Here is a 20,437-nt window from a genome sequence, read left to right on the forward strand (position 1 = left end):
GAGCACATTTACGGCGCCTTCAGTCGGCCTAACTGCCCGGATGCTAATTTGTTTGGCTGCGTTCACGCTCGAGAGGCCTTCAATGGGACATCCTTTTGTGCCAGGCGCACTGCAGAGAATGCGCAGGAAATGGTCCAACACCACCGTGTGTGTGTGTGTGTGTGTGTGTGTGTGTAGCCATTTTTGTCTTAGTTGTTAAAACAGTCATTATGACCTCATGCTGACCTGTTATAAGTGAGAGAACATTATTCATTACTGGTTACTGTAACACCATTTTTTCAAATTTGATTTTATAACCAAAAGCCCCTGGCGAGTGGACCCTCGCATATTCGCGGTTCGGCGGATTCACCTATTTGCCGAGTTTTGGGAAATATTTAAAAATAAACAGACTTCAATTTTATTTGAATGTATTTCTTTTAATAGAAAAAAAAATAAGCCTTGTGAAAAAATGGGTTGTAGCTTTGAGATGTCCTTTAAAAAATTGTTTACCTTTTTATTTTTATTCTATTTTTCCGACTGTTTTTAAATGGTTTTGTCCATTTGTACAGCTCATAGAAACAGTTTTAACTTTTTTTTTTTTTGCTGACTTTTGCTGAATTTTTTGTTTTGTTTTTTATTTAGAGTTATTTTCAATTATATGTGCGTATGTCGCCTTTCAAAATAGTTGAAGGCATTTCGTTGAGCACAACAAAACGGCACGCAAATAACAGGTAATTTTCCTGTTCCGATTGTGTTTTGTGTAGTTCCTCTAATCATCGGTAGAGGGTGGCAAAGTACCAGCTCCTGTTGATGGTGAGTCATACATTTAAAAAAAAAAAAATCTTTGAACCAGCACCAGAGTCCGTCTTTGTCTGGACCGATTTCACCACACATCCAATTACAATAATTACGTTTTGGCTTGACAAACTACAGCAGTAGCCCGCAAGTGTTTTTAAATTCCCGTTTCACGGAATAATGGTTTCGGATTAGCTTCGCTTCCTTCTCTCTCTCTCTCCTCGATCCTGAAAACATTTGCGACGTCGCTGTCCGCGGTGCTGATTCAGTGCTCAGCAAACCGGAAGTGATCACATGCAGGACGCACCCATTCAAAAAAGCTCTCCCACTCACGAGCAACTTTTGCCTACTAAGAGATTTTTCATGTATTTATTTTTTTAATTCACCCAATTCGGTCCATTAGGTCATTACACACTCTAAATGGCCCCTTGGTTAATTTTCAAAAAATGAAAAAAACAAAAAACATTGTGGCGGAGGGAAATTGGAAACATGTTTCCTCTAATACGGTGGTCCCCTGCATACTCTGTTCACCTCTTTGTGAATTTTTTCCCCTTTTTTTACCCCTTGGGAGCCGACCCGTTTTTTGCGTTTTGTGATGTCATTTTCAGTCGACAGCAAGTGGCAAAATGGCCGCTCCCCGAGATACATAAAAACGGCAGCTTATTTCATATTCCACTAACGCGTTATTAATCAGAATATTCTTTTCAGACCAGTCGGGCCGCATAGAAGATATTATTGTCAAGAACATTTTTGACAACCATGTTAAAGAAAAAAAAAAGTTGGTTGGTTTGTTTATTTTATTTTATTTTTTGCGGGGCCAGAATGCAATAATGGGCTAAAATTTATGGAAACATTTATTTCAAATGGTAAAGATGATCGGGTAAGTGTTTTGCGTTACGAAAAAATTAAACTAAGAAGTCGAGACCCCCCATTGTACATATGTTTGTACACAAAAACCCTCGCTTTGATGAATACAGTAGGACTACTAAGTAGCAGCTGCTACTTAATGTAAAAAGTTTGAGAACAACCATGTTTTTTTTTCATTGTCAGATTTATTTACATCTTTTTTATTGAACGTTACAGAACGTTATTGTGCATCGGGCTGAGAACACAGCACAGGACGTGAGCGATAAGGGAAAGGAGAACGTGTAGCCCCTCCCACGTCAGAGTGGGAGAGGCAAAAAGAGAGAGACGGAAAGAGAGACGAAGAGGAGGAGGAGATGGTGCGAGAGAGCGAGGAAGAGGAGAGGGGGGAAGCGACCGTGGCACAAACCGGGACGACGATGAGCTCGACGTGAAAGCGCGTTCACGATGCTTTAAAAAAAAAAAAATCTCTTGTCACTTTTCTTTTGTTTGTTTTTTTTTACCTTTTTTTTTTTAACCATCCGACTTTTGTTTTGTTTTTTCCTGCCCCTTCCCCTCGTTTTTGCACTCGTGACGACGACGGCGAGGAGGAGACGCACACGCAGGTGCGACCATTACACACACGCATACGATTGTGTTGCATTTGTCATATTGTGGAGTCATGTCGGCGCGGTATGTACTGTTTGTATGCAGGGGGACAATCTTTCGTTTCTTTGGGGGGAGGCGTTGAGGGAGGATGCCGGGGTTGGGGGGGAGGGGGGGGGCTTACCTCTGGACAAAATAATGCTACCTCTGTGAGATGGCGCTGCTCCGGTATTTATGAATGAGCTCTGTAATGGCGCCCCCTCGCATCCTTCCTTCTTTCCTTCCATCCTGCCTTCTTTGCAGCCCTCCTTCCTTCTTTGTCATCGTGACGCATGAGGCCGCTCCGGTGACGACTGTGGTTGTGACGATGATGATGATGATGATGATGATGATGATGATGATGATGGTGGTGGTGGTGGTGGTGATGGTGGTGGTAGTTAATCCTCCCATCTGGATGTTTATTTGAAGCCGCATTTTATGGCAACACATTTATTAGAAAATGTGGGGGAAAAAAGTGGAACAAAGTGAAGCACTGCGAATACTTGAAGTATTCACTGCGTTTCGCTTCAGTATCATTTTTTCTGATTTATTTTGTCAGTTTTTTACTAGTTGGGGGTGGGGGGTGGGATGAAGTAGTGTAACAACTTTGGGAAATGGATCCGTTCTAGCCTTAATCCCCCAAAACAACAACGAATGTAATGTATATTTTAATAAGGAAAAAATGCACTCCATAATTTACTCCATAAAAATGTACAGTAATGACATAAATACATATAATAAAAAAAATTTTTTTAAAATTAAACCATTCTTCTCACACTGTCTCTCAGCTCACCACTATGGCACTTTTATAAGCAGTTCTACACAGAGGATAAATAATATATGACTGAGTAGTTCTAGTCTGTTACGTGTGTGACTGCAACGTTTGTGTTCAATCTTTTACTTAAAGGTTTCTAGCACCGCAACATAGATACTAATTAGCGTTAGCATGAATACTGAAAGGCTCAGCTATGTGATTGTTAGAACTAAACAAGGAGTAATTGGCCATTAATGTCAAAACAGAAAGAATAGTGAAACACAGATGCTTAATAGGTTTTAAGGTGTGGAGACACACCAATGCAGAGGAAAGGGATTCATGTTGGTGTTTACGGCTCTCTCAGTGAAATGTAGCTGCATCCCCAACTCCCACCACCATGCTCGACTGTAGGCAAGACGTGTTTAACTTGGGTCTCATCAGACCACAGGACATGTTTCCAGTAATCCATGTCCTTGTCTTTAGCAAACTGTTTACGGGCTTACTTGAGAGGCTTCCTTCCAATTTGATGCCGTATTCAGTGTACGGTCTGAGCACTGACAGGCTGACCTTTGACCCCTGTGATCTCTGCATCAATGCTGGCGGTACTCATAATCGTGACGCTGAGGACGGGCGCTCATAGCCACTGCGCTCCAGCTCAGTTTCAGGTTGCCAATCAGAATTTTCAGCTTCTTGTAATGTTCCTTATAACACCGTCTAACAGTCATGAGTCACTAACGAGTGGCAGGTCACCAGGGAGGGAACGTGGGCATTTAGGGGTGTACTCACTTTTGTTGCCGTCTGTTTCGACACGGCTTAAACTTTTCTTTTTTTTTAAATCCAGTGCCGTGTATTTATTTAACTACAATTCAGTCAAGTACGAAACATTGGCATTTAATATTTTACAGTTTTTTTCCCCCGCACGATAATATACATACATTCTTTGATTTGATTTTCAATTCTGAAATCATGATTTTTCTGTTTTTTCTTAAGTGCTATTTTTAAGTACATTGATAATGTTCAAGCCGTACTTATTGTGACAGTGGCTTCCAATACTATTAAATATCCGTTTTGAGATATTTTTTGATAAACACTTGGGCCCACTACGCTACTGTACTTCAATGTTGGTCATTATGGAGCCAGTTAGACGCCGTTGTGCTAGATTCTACTATTTTTTTTATGCAACTCCCAGTAAAAAAATCCCAAATTGGCTCACTGCTTTTCACAGTCTATCTTCTTTACTGATTTCTGTATGTCCTGTCATGATGAATATGCGTGCTGGATTTCGTGTCAACTGGACACAATGGTGCTGGATGCTTTTTTTAATTTATTTATTTATTTATTTTAATGGAAAACCCCACAAAAATCCTAGCTGACGAGTTTGCGAGTTGTGACAACGTGGCTTCCCATTGATTTCCTAATTGCGTCTTTCCCTAATGAATGTGTATGCTGCATTTCGTATACGTCGGACACACTGGTGCAGGATGCAAATATTTTTTTGTAAAATCACACAAAAAAAAAACAAAACAATTAGGTGCTTTCTGTGTGTTTCACAGCACGGCTCCTTATTGATTTCCTTGCATTTTTGTCACGGTGAACGCGCATGTCGAATTTTGTGTCAAGCGGACACACTGGTGCCGGATGCTGTGATTTTCTAACACTCCGGGGAGTGTTTTGTGTTTCTGGGACTTTTTTTTTTTTTTTTTTTTGCTTGCATGCATGACATGGCCTTTATCCCGGTTGCATCATGTGCCATCCAGAGCAGGATTCCCTCTCTTTGTTTGCCATCTGCGCTGCATACGGCCGCGGCTCGAGCGGAATTAGTGAGCAAAAAAAAGCGGCCGAGTGGATCCAAACGGTCCGCCTCGCCTCCCATCTGTCACTGCGGGCAGCTGCGTCACGTGGATGCATCCTAAGAAGAAATGTGGTTCATTTGGAAAGTATTGCATATTTATTGAAATTAAAGAACAAAATATGAAAAAAAAAAAAAGTGAAGCGGTGTGAATGCATTCCAGATGCTGGAAAATATTCACAGCACTTCACCTTTTCCACTTTTTGTTTTGTATGTATAGCCCCTATTCCAAAGATTGTTTAATATAATGTGTCCCCTCAAAAGATACACAACATCCCTTGATTACGAAGTGAAAAAAACACTTTTTGGTTCATATTTTAAAAAAACAAATGGAAAATTTGAATTGCCGTGAATGCTTATTCCAAAATGGTTAAAACCAGCAACACCTCATAATGACATAAATTATTTTTTTGTGTGTGTGGGTGATTTTTGCTAAATTTATTTATATTTGAACTCCAGATCCCCAAAAATGAAGTTCAAATGTGTATGTAAAATACTTTCATCAAAAAAACTCATTCTCATTTTTAAATGTTATTATTTATCATTATTGCATTGTAATCAATTAACAAAAATATATATTAAAAAAATCACAATATACATAAATAATCTATTTACATTTTAGTTATTATTAAATAGAATCAATACATTTAATAATTGATATAAATTTAACATAACATAATTATTTACTGTAAAAACACCTTTTTACCACACTTTTTTTAATTAGTGAAAAAATGATTATAATTTTAGTACACAGTCATATTATATTTTTGATTTTGTTGTGAATCAATTAACCGTGCCTTTAATTAGATAAATTAACACAATGCATTCAAATTGACCAATTTCAAGAAAAATGAAATCAATCCAACAATATTTGATCATGTAACTGCTCAGTGGACTGTACGTGACCCACGGCCCATATTTTGCCCACCCCTGCTGCAACAGAAAATGTGTAAACAGTAAATCTGAATTCCATCCGGATGCACTGCAGGGAGGGAAGAAGAAAATGCTCAACGTGAAACGCGGATGATTGCTCCGTATTAGCGACGGTGGTGATCCAACGCGACCGATTATTATGACAAGTTGCGGTATTAGCAGCTTCTTAGCGAGAGATGCTTTGGCTTGCCCGGGTCAGGCTAATACACGGCGCTAATACACACGGCTACACACTAATTACGCCACACTCTTACATGCAGTCACGTCACATCTGACTCCTCGTGTTTACCAGCTGAGGAAGATGATGATGATGATGTCGCATCTTTAAACATGAGGAGCCTTGGGATCATACGAATAGTTTTGTCGCCTCGACAAGAGCAAATATTTGTGAGTAATGGGCACATCCCTCCTCCCAATTACTGTGCAGACCTGTGTATGTGGCGCATGCAGTGAAATTCTTCACTACTCTGCGTTGCTCAGCAGAAGCTACTAAAAGTTGGATAACAATAAACAGAAGCTGAGGTAAAAAAAAATTCCCCTCCTAAGACATTTGTGATGAAAATATTGTTGGGTTAAAAAAAAAAATGTAGCGGCAGGTATAAATCTGGTAACAAAAAATAGGAAAAGGAACAAGTTGCCCAAAAAACTGCTGCATTCAAAAAAAAATGGATTAAAAAAACTTGGCTGATTAAACATAAACATTTTGTCCAACAAAAATTGTGGGTAAAAATTTAAGTAGAGTTAAAAATGTTTTTAAAAAAGGGTAAAAAAAAAAAGTGGAGTAGAAATAAAATGTGGAAAATTCAACAAAATAATTTGGGTAAAAAAATGTTTAGAAAAATTTCACAGTGATGAAAAAGTATTTGTGTAAAAAAAATGGAAGTCAAAAACCAAAAACATTTGGATGGTAAAATTGGGTAGAAACAAAGTTGGGTAATTAAACAATAACAAAAAAAATAGTGAAACCCCCAAATATTTGTGTGTCGAATAAAAACAAACAAAAAAATAATAATATATATATTTTTTAAAAAGATAGTGCTGTCCAGCCTGGACATTGCTTGAAAATGGCCCTGGATTTTGACCCAGCCTGGCTTCCGAGTCATGGCTGGCGCAACTCAACGTGAAGGTTGTTACGCAACACTGTTACGTAACAAATGCGCCGAAGGGCTTGCCCTCAGACACGTTTTCATAAATAGGCAAGATCACAAAACATTCCTTTGCCTTTGAATGTTCCTCTGAATGACAGAGAAGACACTCCAGACACAACTTATCAGCGTATTACACAAACAATACAAAGTGAGGTTCATAATATGGCGTGGCGTTATGAATTTTGTTCCCGCCGCTCGTGGTCTCTTGTAGGAAGGCGAACGGGAACCTTAAGTCTTGGGAATTGGGTCAATGCAGACAGACAGAGGAGGTTAAGCTCCGTGATTAGTGACTAAGCCGAGACCACAGCCTTACAATCTCGTCTAACGCACACACATAACACGCGCGCGCAAAATTGTTTTGAGTCAAGCGTGTGTCGTGGGCCACATACGGTCTGCTTGGATCTTGACTCGGCCCGCTGGGCATTTACGTGATCGAGAGTCCTGTGGTATTTGTTTTTATTTTTATTTTTTTGCATTGGCTCTTTTCCCCTCTAAAATGTGTTCGTTGAAAGATATTCAGTCATTCTTTGTCTCAACTGAATAAGCGACTGGCGCGTTTAATAGCCGATGTTCGCTGTTTCCCGATTTTTTGGATCGTTTCGCATTTCCAACCAATTCATTTTGCCCCGTAGGAAATAATGTGAATGGAATTGTGGCAATTGTCAAATATTGAGTAAACGCACAAAAAGCTAAAGATGGATCATGCGGGTGTTACAGTTGTGGTAGAGAAAAAAAAAGCAGAACAACTTTTTTTAGTCTATTAGTTGATTTGATTGTTAATTGGTTGGCTACCGTGTTAGTTTGTTGGTTCGTTTACTGCCAGCTTTGTGGTTGGTTCGTTAGTGGGTTAGTTAGTGTTTTTGTTTTTTAGTTAGTTGGTTGGATTATTGGTTAGCATGTTGGTTTCTAGGCGTTTTAGTTAGTTAGTTAGTTAGTTTGGTATATGGTTAGTTAAATGTTTTTCTAGTGTGGTTGTTGGTTTGTTAGTTATTAGGAGAGTTCATTGATTCTTGTTAGCTGGTTACTTAAGTGGTGTGCAAGTTGGTTTGTTAGTGGGTTGGTTAAAAAGATGGTTGGACGTTTGGTTTGTGAGTGTGGTTGTCGGTTGGTTGTTAGTCGGTTATTTCGTTTCTTAGTTGGGTTAGTCAATTGGTTGTTTTGTTTGTTGGGTTGTTGATTGGTTCTTGTTTAGTAAGCCGGTTTGTTAGTGGGGTTGGGTAGTTATCTGATTTGTTTGTTTGTAGTGTGTTTGTTAGTAGCATTGTTGGACGGCTTGTGTCGGTGGTTAATATGTAGGTTTGTTGGTCCGTTTTGTAGCTGGTTGGTTTGTTGATAGTCTGTTGGTTGGCTAGTTATTGAGGCATTCCTCCGCTAGTTAGCTGGTGTTGTCGGTTGTGGCCCACGCGTAAATGTGTTTGTGTTGTATGAGTGTGTTTGCGAGCGCAGCACTGCGGCGGCGTGACGGTGACGAAAACGCTGGCTTGTAGTGAGTCACGAGGAGGAGGGAAAAAAAAAAAAAAAAAAAAAAAAAATCAAGAATCGCACATTCCTCCCACGGCATGCTGGGAAAGAGGCTGCAGTTACACACATTCATGATCGCTTGATGGTGTGTGTGTGTGTGTGTGTGGCTAAATCTGTTGATCCTGTTTGGCCAGCGGCGGCTCAAATAGGCGTACTCGTATACTGTATCCATCCGCCGCATTCCAATATCCCCGATTAAAAGATGGATACCTCCGCACGGCGCGTGGTTTTAATGTAATCACGCTCTTGATCTGCAAGGCGGCCATTGTCTTTCATGTTTGATGCTAATGCGCGCAGTGTCGAGTGGCTCTTGCCGGGCAAATTATGTGCATATTTAGCCACGGCGGAAGGTGACATTTCCTCGCCAGCTGGGAACTGAGGAGGCGGGAAGATGGATGGATGGGCAGAACGATGTTTTTGAGGCTCTGTGTGCCAAAGCTATCTGCTAATGGAGACCGGCCGCACAAGATGCATTTGTAGCATTAATTCATTAAAAGGAACCGCGCACGCTTTTCGAGTGGGACGGGATGGGAGCGGGTGGGTTGCCAAGGGGAGGGGGAGGAGGAGGAGGAGGAGGAGGGGGGGGGTGTATGGGGGGGGAACAATCGGCCTCTCGTGTGTGTCACCTGTGTGTGTGGATGGCTAATTTTAGCTGCATGAAAAAGGCGGTGGTGGGTGGGCGGCAATGGAGGGAGGTTGTTGACGAGCGGTGGCGGCGTCGTCACGGAGCTGGCTCGATACCTCCCGGGAGGGAGGGAGGGAAAGCGAAAAGAAAAACATGACGGGAGGATGGGATCCAGACTGATAGACGGTCAGATGGTCAGACCCCCGCACACACTACCTTCGCTGATTGATCAAACAGCATCAACGCTGCAGGAGTGAAGGTGTGTGCGTGCGTGCGTGTTAGCGGCAGACTCGTCAATTCAAAGACACCGCCGACCATTTGGGAGATGAGCAACATGCTTACGGGTTAGTTAGGTGCTTAGTTTGTGTGCTGGTTTGTTTCTTTTCTGGTAGGTGCTTTGTTAATTAGCTGGTTAGACGAATAGTTGGTTGGTTGCCTAGTTAAGGATTTCTTTGGCTTTCGTTGTGTTTGTTATTCTGTTAGGCTGGCTGGTTTGTTTGGTTGTTGGTGTGTTTAGAAGATGCTTCATTAGCTGGTAATTTACAGTTGTCAGTGTGTTGGTTAGTTAGTTGGTTGGTTTGTCTGATTTAGTATGGAATGGATTTGTTTAACAGGTGGTTAGTGAGATGGTTTGTCAGTGTGTTGGTAAATAGGTTTGGTCACTTGTTTCATTTGTTAATTGGTTAGTTAGCGAGCGGCCATTTTGTCGCTTCTGCCAACTGAAAATGACGTCGCAATTGCTCCGGTAACCATAACGGCTCAGCAATTTTCAGAAGCCGAGCCATGATCGGTCGTCACCCGAGCCCCGCGATGTCATTTTCAGTCGACGGCAAGTGGCAAAATGGCCGCCGCCCCCGGGGATGGATTTTGCTGCTTAACTCGTATTCCGCAAACGCAATATCAATCAGAATGCCGTCTTTCGACCAGTGGAGGTGCATAGAACATATTCTTGTAAAGAAAAAAATGTTTTCGTTTGACTCCCCTCTTGGATGTGTGCATGCAGGAGTAACACGCAATGTCTGTTTGAGGCGAGGCGACTTCTATTGGACTGGTGGCCACCATTTGAGGATAAAACGACGCAGTTGTGGAATCCTGCCTTGTGTGTTGACTGCGAAGCTCCGTTTTGCCAACACTTCGAGAGACACGTGCGTCCCGGCATAATGCGAGCAGCCGATGCATTATTTATGCAGCGGTCGGAGGCAGGCTTTAAGGTCCCATAATAGGCTGCTTCTCTAAGCTGCCCCGCTAATGAAACACTAGACCGGCATCGATACTTGCTGGGACCAGTGGATTTCTGTCACAGGCCGCCGCTATTGACGAAGGGCTCGGACGCCGACGGAGATTCGGGGGGAGTTTCTGGCGGGTCGAAAAAGCACGTACGCGCGTCGCGCAAGACGACGACTGTTGCGTCGTAGGCTTCGGTCGCTGCCCGCTGGCGTCCGTTTCCATTCCACGCAATACGCACACGCCGTGACGCCGGTCGTTTTGCGTTTCCAATCAATTTATTTTTGCCCCGTAGGAAATAACGGGAATGGAATTGTGGCCATTGTAAAATATTTATTAAATGCGCAGGCCTTTTTTTTGTTTTTTTTTCCAAAAGTTAACGGTGGATTATACTCGCGTACCCTGTTGTGGTTAAAGAGAAGCAGAACAACTTCTTTTAGTCCATTGCTTGCTTTGTTAATTGGTTGGTTAGTGTGTTAGTTTGGTGGTTTATTTGTTGCCAGCTTTGTGTTAGTGTCTTCATTAGTCGGTTAGTGTTTTAGTTTTTTTAGTTAATTGGCTGAATGATTGGTTAGCGTGTTGGTTACTTGGTGTTTAAGTCGTTTTTTTGTTGGCTGCTTAGTGTGTTACTTAGTAAGTTGATTAGTGGGTTAGTTTTGTAGTTGTGTGTTAGTTTGTTGGTTTTTTGTTTGGTTATTCTGTTATTGTTGTGTTTGTTGGTGAATTTGTCTGTATTCGGAGTTAGGTGGTGAGTTTGTTGGTTAGTGTCTTTTTTTAGTTAGTTGGTTGAAAAATTGGTTAGTGGATGGTTGGTCAGTTTGTTGGTTGGTTAGTGTGTCGTTAATTCATGTGTTAGTTTGTTACTTTGTTGACTGGTTATTGTGTTTGATTTGCTAATGTCTTCGTTTTTTTTTTGTTAGCCGGTGAGTGGGTAATTTGGTTAGGTAGTTGGTTTGTGTGTTAAGGCCCTGATGGACCAAACCGACATCGGAGGTCGTGAAAGCGTCGTGGCGTCTTTAAGCGCCGCCTGTTTGGTGTTGTGGCCACCGTCGTAGTGTCGTAACCCGTCTGTAAGCGTCCCGGGGGCGTTTACGTGTGTTGAATCGGCGTCGCCAGTCGTGACGTTTGGTCACTCTGATTGGCTGTTAGCTAGCAAATCAGCGCGCGGAGCGCCGACGGGAAGTGACAAATGCGGGAAAACAGTGAGCACGCCTCCGCTGCCTTAATCTTCTTACAAGTGCAAGGGCGAGGGTTGACAATGTAAGTATTTCACAATACCGTGTCAAGAACGCGATGGTTTACTTCGCGGAGAATAGAGCCGAACGCATTGTTTACGTTGTTATAATCAGCACGGCTGGAGTTTTCTAACCATGAGAAATGGTGACTACCGCCGCCGATGGTATGGAAGGGTATTGCATCTTATGCATGCGCAGAAAGTACTTTAATGGTCAGCGTCGCTGTTTGTCGTTGCGGTGTATTCCTCCAGCGTGACGTGCCGAGAGCCGGCCGGACGCCACGGCGGGTAAGCGTCTGTCACTGTTGGCCAGCGTCTTTTTGGTCTATCAGGGCCTTGAGGGAAGTTGCTTGTTGCGTGTCTGCTTGTTCCTTTGGGAGTTGGTTGGTAAGAGACGTAGTTTTTTAGGAGGTAGGAAGGAAGGCAGAGCGGCGGGATGGAAGGAAGGAAGGCCGCTGACTGCGGTATAAAACACCAAAGACTCCCAACTGTCCTCAGGTGTGACACTGTCTGAAGGCTGAACGGCGGGGGCAGCCAGAATGCCGGAGCAGAGCAACGACTACCGCGTGGTGGTGTTCGGGGCGGGCGGCGTCGGGAAGAGCTCCCTGGTGCTGCGCTTCGTCAAGGGCACCTTCCGCGACACCTACATCCCCACCGTGGAGGACACGTACCGCCAGGTGATCAGCTGCGACAAGAGCGTGTGCACGCTGCAGATCACCGACACCACCGGGAGCCACCAGTTCCCTGCCATGCAGCGCCTGTCCATCTCCAAGGGCCACGCCTTCATCCTGGTCTACTCCATCACCAGCAAGCAGTCGCTGGAGGAGCTTAAGCCCATCTACCAGCAGGTGAGTGTGTGTGCGTGTGTGTGTGTATTTAAACCAAAAGGCCCAACTTCCTGTGGAGGGTTCTGATGACTTTTTTTTTTTGTGGCTCTACTCATGCCTACCAAATTTCATGTTGTTAAAGCAGCACTGTGTCATGTCAGTTTTTGATTATGGCGGCGCCATGTGGACAAAAGCGGTAGTGTTTTGACAAAAGTCAACCACGTTTCCCCGTTTCGTGAAATCCTGAGCTCTCGCCGGCGTGCAAGTTGGACTGAATTACATTTCTATTTCCAGTGGTTTTGTCAAAGATGAATAGCGATGAGGAAATGAATTTTGTTTTTTTTTTGTTTGTTTTGGGGCTTCTGCCATGACACCAGGAATAACGCGTGGACTTCCAAATCGACTTCCGTCCTTATATAGCGAAAGGAGGAAGTGACGTATGCTGTAAAGCAATTCAGGACTTTTGTATTTTTTGGGTGTGTGCCAGGGTTGCTCCCATCCTCCTCAAAGTTGCTTAGTGCCAGTAAAAACGATACAGGACCCCCCCCCCCCCCCCCCCAGGGCATGACAAAAGTCCCATTCAACTATTTGTTAGTCAATGTTTCATCAAAAGAGTTGTGAACATTTTTTATTAAGGTCAAATTCTTGCCCAGTGCTGCTTTAAGTGAAACTGGCTCTGATCTTCTGATGCTGACTCATCACAATATTTATTGTACCTTAACTTAGTAGTTCCGGAATTGTTTTGTGACCAAACTTAATTTACTCGCATATCAACTTGATTTTTGCCATTGAAGTGAATTGAAACGTCATTAATCGTATTGTGCAAAATGACATTACAGTAGTGCTTATCTTTTAAAATGAAAAATCAATTGAGCTTTGCACACCCATTCGGAAATACTAAAAAAAATAAAATAAATAAAACCAATTGTTCATTTGTTATATGGTCGTATTTTTTTGGTTCCATAAAACCTTTGCTTGGGGTCCCTTGGATTAACCTGCAAAAAAAAAATTGCTCCTCATAATTAGAAAGCTGCTCCTCAAATTGAAGCCATCGATTCTCCGCGAAGTCAAAAAGTGATTTGGCGCCTTGGGCGTTACGATTTTTGAAGCGATCCTTTGCCGAGGGTTGCGATGCTGATTGTGGACTCCAAGCCACTGTGCTTGCATGTCCTCAGGTGCTGGCCATCAAAGGCAACGTGGAGGCCATCCCCATCATGCTGGTCGGCAACAAAAGCGACGAGACCCAGCGCGAGGTGGACACCAAGGACGGCGAGGCGCAGGCCAGCCAGTGGAAGTGCGCCTTCATGGAGACGTCGGCCAAGACCAACCACAACGTGACCGAGCTCTTCCAGGAGCTGCTCAACCTGGACAAGAAGCGCAACATGAGCCTCAACATCGACGGCAAGCGCTCGGGGAAGCAGTCGCGCGCCGAGAGACTGAAGGGCAAGTGCAGCGTCATGTAAACCCGCCGCCAGAAAGAAGGACGACGATTCCAAAAAGGAATCCCCCCCCACACACACCCCCTCCCTCCACCGTCATTTGCATCCTCCCCCGGTCATGACTCGGCGGTAATTTAACGCCGCGGATCGGAGCATCCACGGGAATCCACTCATCCGCCCTGCACATATCGCGTAGACAAACTAGATGTTAAAAGAGCTCGTTTTGTTTTTCCTTCCTGTGAGGTGGGAGAGCATGAACGCCACACAAGAAGGATGTAAATAAATGCCATTTACGACCGGACACCGCACCCCCCCCCCACCACCCCACCACCACCACCACCAACCCCGAAAACAACCCACAGACAAGAAAAAAAAAAAAAGAACAATCCTCACTCCATTTGTCACCCCAAGTGGAAACGCACACACGGCCACACGACGCAACGATCCTTTTAAAACTCTCCTGAAAGTGCGACGCATTTAGGGAACATCGGGAAAGCGGAGCGCTCCGGCGGCCTCGTCTCACCTTGCTTGCTTTCTCCTCGAGATGATAAACCACGGGAATGCTTATTGCCAAGGCGGGAGCCTCAAAGGGATTTGGGGGTTTTCTGAAGGTCAAGAATGTCCAGTTTGGTTGTTTTTTTTGCCTTGTTTTTGATGCTTTAAGTCAAAACACACTAAAAAACAAAAGCACACAAGAGTATAACAAAAAAAAAAAAAAAGATGGATGTATTTATTTTCCTCGTGCAACCTGAATCTGTATTATTTTCCTTGTTAGTTTCTCATCTCACACACATTCACTTTGTCTATTTCACACAGAGACCCAGCGACACGACATGCCGCCCTCATGTCGTGACATGACATCAATGACATGACACCAATGAGAGCGTCTGGTGTGACGTGTAAAATAGTTGTCGGCCCGGTCCTGTCACATGTCATTTCACACAGAGACCCCGCAAAAATAGCAACAACAGAGCCGTAACATAAGCCTCGGCATTGTCTACTTTTGCCTTGTACACAAAACCCAGCAAAGATACCGCCCCGACAGCAAGCGCTCTCACACACGTACAAAATAGTTGTCGCGCGGCGACGATTGCTTTTGACACAAAAAGACGAGAGGGGCGAGTGTGAAAATTTCACACGGCTTTCCCCGGCATTGCTGTATGCCCTCAGCTCTAGCTTCTTTTACCCGGAGAGATCCCGGCAAAATGCTCCGACAAGACACGCCCCCGTTAAGAAGCAACAAGAAAGATCTGAGCTGTAAGGGAAGACCCAGTCGACCTTTTGCGCAGAACCCAGCGAAAGAGATACAGGAAATGACCACAGAGCGTACTTTCACACAGGGCTTTCAGCAAAACAGGAATTTCAAATGTTTGACTTCACATCCCTGTCCCTGCATTACGTAACAGCCCTGTCGTCCCGCCTGTTAGCGCTTTCATACAGAGACCTTGCAAAATGGCCGCATCAGAAAATACAGCATGTATCCCCTCGGCTTTTTTACACCCAACCCGGCATAATGTGGGATCTTGCCGCAACAGCATGCGCTTTCAGATTATTATATGACATCAGTGCCAGTGTCTGCTGTGAGGTATAAAATAGTTGTCAGGTTTGTAACCCCGCCCCCATTTCTGTGTCCATATCAGCCAATACAGGCCGTGTAAAAGGGGCTGTTGTTATGATTAGATCACCTCATGACCAACCCGTGCACTCATAGTCCAGTCAACACACACACACATTGCACTTTATGACATGAACACACATTTGCATACATTGTACACACCACCCTTTTTTTTTTTTTGCACACAAAAAGCACAATACTTTTTTACCTATTTCTACCTTATTTATTTTTATTTTTTTTTATTCTGTGTATTTTCTTCCACCCATCTTTATTCACTAGTCCTGAGGAACAGAGGAGACTTGTCACATATGTGCGTGTATTTCTCCCCCCCCCCCCCCCTTTACTAGTGACGCCATAAACGTACCTGTTAGCTAGCAGCGGCGCTATCTGCGGTTGTCCCTCTGGTTTGTTAAGTGCGCCAGATTGTCGGCTGCCGGCGTTTGTTTTGCTGACGCGCTCGTTGTGCGGGTGGGAGGCAGTGCGAGAGCGCTATGAATAGGAAAGGGGTGTGAAAGTACGGAGGAGAGGCTGCGCTAATCTTCCTGTGCATAAGGCTTGACGCACGCGCGTGTTGTATGGAAAACAAAATGGCGGGCCATCAACTACTTGGGTAGCGCTGTGACTCCTCAGCAAAAATTCTGAAATAGTAGCTCCTCCCCGAAAACAGGTTCATAACTGCCTGTATTTGTCGTTTAAACCATATATATATATATATTAGGGGTGAGTGTTAGCAAGGATGTTACAATACAATAATACACAACCTGTTCTTAAATCAACTGTGTATAACAACCGGAAAGGCAATTGGGAAAAGGTTTTTGGCTAAGTTTCAGCCATTGCGTGACTGTGGATCCACACATTTCTTGACTTTTCGGGGGAATTAAAAAAAATAAATTAAAAAAAAAAAACGAAGAAAAATGTTGGCTCCCATTTCAGTAAACAATCTCTCTGTACGTCAAAAGACGTGTTTTGTCATCTGTGGCCTAAAGACAAACATCAGTTAATGCATTTTTGCATGTTTTTCGACTCGAAAATTCCTCTCTGTTCAAGAGTGAAACAAATACTGAAGGACAAAGTGTTGTGAAACAAGTCAAATCTTCTGCCTGCAATTCATATCGTTGTTGTTTTCAGCATTAAGGGGCCAAAAAATAAATCGTTTCAGTCATTATGTGCGCTTTAAGTTAATCGGCCGATTAATCGGTTATTGGATTTTCTTTCTGCCAAATATCGAAATCAGCCTAAAAAAGAAAAAAAAAAATCCTCATTGGTTGGGCCCTTGCTAGGACACACGTAGACATTGACTTAAGTGCGCGGGGACACAACTCCACTAAAACTGGACGCTGTGGGACACAAAAACGTGAGGACAAAAGTCTGCTAAGACACAAGTCCACAAAATAAAGTCACACCTATACATGCAGTTTGGGTAAACTTATTGATGAGCAGTTTAAAACAACGTAGTGTAAATCACTGTAGTGCTTATGATGTTTCTCCCTGCAGTCCGCAATCCACACGGCTATTTTATATCTAATACAGAATAGTGATTGAGTTGTGAAATTATTCCACGTCAATAAACTTGTCCGACTTCCTCCACCAGCCGGCTCTCCCTGTCCTTTTTCTGCATTTGTTGGGGGCGGCACGGCAAGTGGGGCAGTCACGACTCGGCATTAACAGGAAGTTCCAAGCTACAATTGAATCGAATCACTACTCTGTATTAAATACCAAAATACACAGCAGACACTACTTGGGTCAATTGGACCCAAATTTCGGCTTCTTTTTATTTTTAACATAAGAATCCTAATTTTGTTTTTTGTCACGTTGGGTCAAAAATAACCCAATTTTGGTCAAAAATTGGACCAGCCCACTATTTGGTCAATTGGACCCAAATTTCGTTTTTCAAAATTTTTTTTTTTAACATAATCCCAATCTTTGGGGGGGGTCACGTTTGGTCAAAAATAACCCAATTTGCATCAAAAAGGGACCAACACACTGCTTGGGCCAGTTTAACCCAACTTTCTGGGTTATTTTGTGCAAAACAACCCAGAAATCTATCTCAGATTGACCCGAGTGTTTTTAGAGTATAGAGTATGTTTTGGAGATTTTACACCGGATGTCGTTTGTGACGTAAGCCACCCATTTTTATCCAAGCTTGAGACCGGGATGGCTTGGAATCGACATATGGCCCAGGGATACAATTGGGTGTTAGAATCTCAAAACACTTTGGTCAAAAACAACCCAATTTGGGTCAAAAAGAGACCAATCCACTACTTGGGTTCACACTTTATGGGTAATTTTGCACAAAACAACCCAATTACGTAGCAGGTTTGTCCCTTTTTGATCCAAATTGGGTTATTTTTTATACCCAAATGTGAGTGTACAGACACGGTGAGGCCCGATCTACAGCGCTACCCGCTAAGCCATCCGAGTGCCCCCAACATTTTCGAAGAATTTTTATATTAAATTTACTTTCAGCCACAGTGGTCCAAAATGTCGACCGGCTCTATAAGCCCTGCCCAAATCCAATCTTCAAATTTGCTGGGGTCACAATAATTAACCCGATTGGGTGAAAGTAACCCTGCTCAAAATCCACAGCTAACCCAGTGAGAGGTTTCGGAAAGAAACCTAGCATTTTTTTTTTTTTTTTTTAATGTGTACACTCAGCCTCCTACCTGCGTGCATTCTCTTAGATGTGCGCGCTCTGGTTATTTATCGGATGCTGTCATGAGTCACCAACACGCCAACACACACACACGCGCACACACATACACAACGGCATCAGTAAGATAAGATAAGAATGCCTTTATTGATCCCACAGTGGGGAAATTTTCAAATTTTCAAAAAGCCTGTTCATTCCAAAGTTCCTCATGCAGAGATCCCTCGTTTTGTTTTGTTTTTTGTTTTTCATGAATTTACGCGTAGGTTGCACTGCTCACAGGTCATTGTAGATAGTTGTAAATAAATAGTGTGCCGACAAAGACAGAGAAAGCAGAAGCTCAAAAAGGTGCAACCAGGAAATTTATACGGAGCCCGGAGAAGGGCGAGGATTGGGGGCGGGAAGTCGGTTCAAATCGGTGACAAATGGTGCATTTTTTTTTTTCTTATTTTGCGGCCCGAGGTGTCACCGTTGCAAAGGGGGAAACCGCGAGCCGTCGATTGGATCCGTCATGGGAAGCGAGTTTTTTTTTTTTTTTTTTTTTTTAAAGACGCTCCTCCGGGCTCTTCATTCCCGCATGCTCCCCATTTTTGGTGTTCCTGCCAGCATGAGAACAAGGACACAAACTGTGAATCATCTTTTGTCTTTTTTTTTTTTTTTTTTTTTTTTAAACTTGCAGCGCTACAGGAAAAAATAAATAAATGCAACGCTTTGATTTTGCGGATGATTTCTTTTGGCACTTCATGTTTTTTTTTTGTATTCTTGCCTTTTTTGTTCTTTTCAACAAAGTTAACGGAACTAATTCTGATGTATAGATATTTATTCTAGCAATAGTCTTCCTATTAAGATATACTGTGCCGATGCATCCTCTGAATAACTGAAAAGAACATATACAGTATATATATATAAATATAAATATAGATGATGATATTGATGATAATAATCAAATCTGCAAAATGATTTTCCTAATAAAATTGTGAACTTGACGCCTGCCTTTTTTTTTTTGTCCATTGTTGTGCAACATGTCATCCTTCACCTCCAAACAACTCCAAGCTACAATATAGCAGTTCACAACATAAAAACTTGACATAAAATATATCCCACTCACCGGAGATGCGGATGCAGACCTCCTTACTTTTGGGGAGGAAAAAAAAAACTCCTTACTTTGCTCTTGCATGTCTATGTAAGCTATCTGTAGCATTCTTAGGCTCCTCTGAAAGTGCCCTAAAAATGAATGTATGGGTTGAAACAAGCCAGCCAACAACGCTATTGGTTGACCTAGCCTCATAAAGTACAGTATTTCTTGAAAAGGATTTTTTAAAATCATCTTCGACATCTTACTCTGACTCACATCTAACTTTGGCGCGCAGTTTCAGCTCAACCAATCAGAGGCGGTAACCATAGCAGACTATTTTGCTGAACCGGTCAGAGGACGGGAAAATATTGACGTCACTCTCAGTCTTTGCGAGGGTGCAAAGTTTAAAAATAAAAATAATAATACAAATAAATTAGACAAAATACATTTAAAAAAAGGAATGAACACAATTTAAAAAAATGATAAAAAATACATTTGAAAAAGTGGGGAATGTGAAATCTGATTTCAACGTTTCAACAGTGCGTGTGAGTGTGTTTGAATCTTTTACTCTTAAAAGCCTTGGGCACAATACATTTACAGTGCAAAATGAAATCTGAATGATGAAAGACTGTTGGAAGCAAATTATGATAATTCCATGTTAAGTTGTAAATGTAGCTCGGTGTTTCTGACAATCCGCCAGCAGAGAAGACCTCGAAGACCCCGACTGCACGCCACCGGGAAATCGAATCTCCTCACATTCGCGGCCGTTGCCCGTGCGGGCAACGGAAACCACCACGCCCTCCCACGCCGATGACGTAAAACACAACTTGTCATCGGCACCAGAATGCACAGCCCACGCGTTGCTCTCCCTCCCCGCACCGTTAACCGGTCATCCACCGGCGCGTTGTTGCCATGGAGACGGGCTTGACGTCGACCACGGTTTTTGCGCGGCGCCTGACCCCCGCTGAGGACAAGCTTGGCGGCCGTGACGCCGCGCCGAAATGGCGGTCGGGTGCAAGCACCCCCGCCATTGCCCAAGCCTTCCTCCGACTCGCTGTCAACATGGCTGCCGGCTGAGCACCGCATGGAGATGTCGCGTTGAGGCGCTCGCAGCATCCAACAGGAAGCTTATGCAGCACTCTTGTTTGTGCAAGAATCGAAGGAGCGGCCCCACTCGCTCCTGCAAAGGGTGCCAAGCACATGTGGGAGGAGGGCGCCCCCTTGTGACAGAAAAGGGGACTGCAGGGTAAACGGAGCGCTTTCAAAAAAAATTGGGTCAAAAAG

The 20,437-nt window shown here is 43.3% G+C and overlaps 1 protein-coding gene across 5 annotated transcripts; it reads left to right on the plus strand.

The window, feature by feature from the left end:
* The first annotated feature begins 1,411 nt into the window (after nucleotides 1–1,411).
* Nucleotides 1,412–19,064, plus strand: diras1b (DIRAS family, GTP-binding RAS-like 1b). 5 transcript variants are annotated; one of them, XM_086049555.1, is made up of 4 exons: nucleotides 1,412–1,654; nucleotides 1,858–2,243; nucleotides 12,049–12,398; nucleotides 13,553–19,064. In XM_086049555.1, the coding sequence occupies exons 3-4, from the start codon at nucleotides 12,090–12,092 to the stop codon at nucleotides 13,838–13,840; spliced, it is 597 nt and encodes a 198-aa protein (XP_085905681.1). In that variant the 5' UTR covers nucleotides 1,412–1,654; nucleotides 1,858–2,243; nucleotides 12,049–12,089; the 3' UTR covers nucleotides 13,841–19,064. The 5 variants fall into 5 exon arrangements, with proteins under 5 accessions (XP_085905681.1, XP_085905682.1, XP_085905680.1 ...); XM_086049556.1 differs by having other exon boundaries at nucleotides 1,412–2,243; XM_086049554.1 differs by lacking the exons at nucleotides 1,412–1,654; nucleotides 1,858–2,243 and adding an exon at nucleotides 9,138–9,351.
* The last annotated feature ends 1,373 nt before the right edge of the window (nucleotides 19,065–20,437 follow it).

This window comes from Filicampus tigris, chromosome 13 (assembly GCF_054856515.1).
Source record: "Filicampus tigris isolate MCC_2025a chromosome 13, RoL_Ftig_1.0, whole genome shotgun sequence".
Taxonomy (NCBI): domain Eukaryota; kingdom Metazoa; phylum Chordata; class Actinopteri; order Syngnathiformes; family Syngnathidae; genus Filicampus; species Filicampus tigris.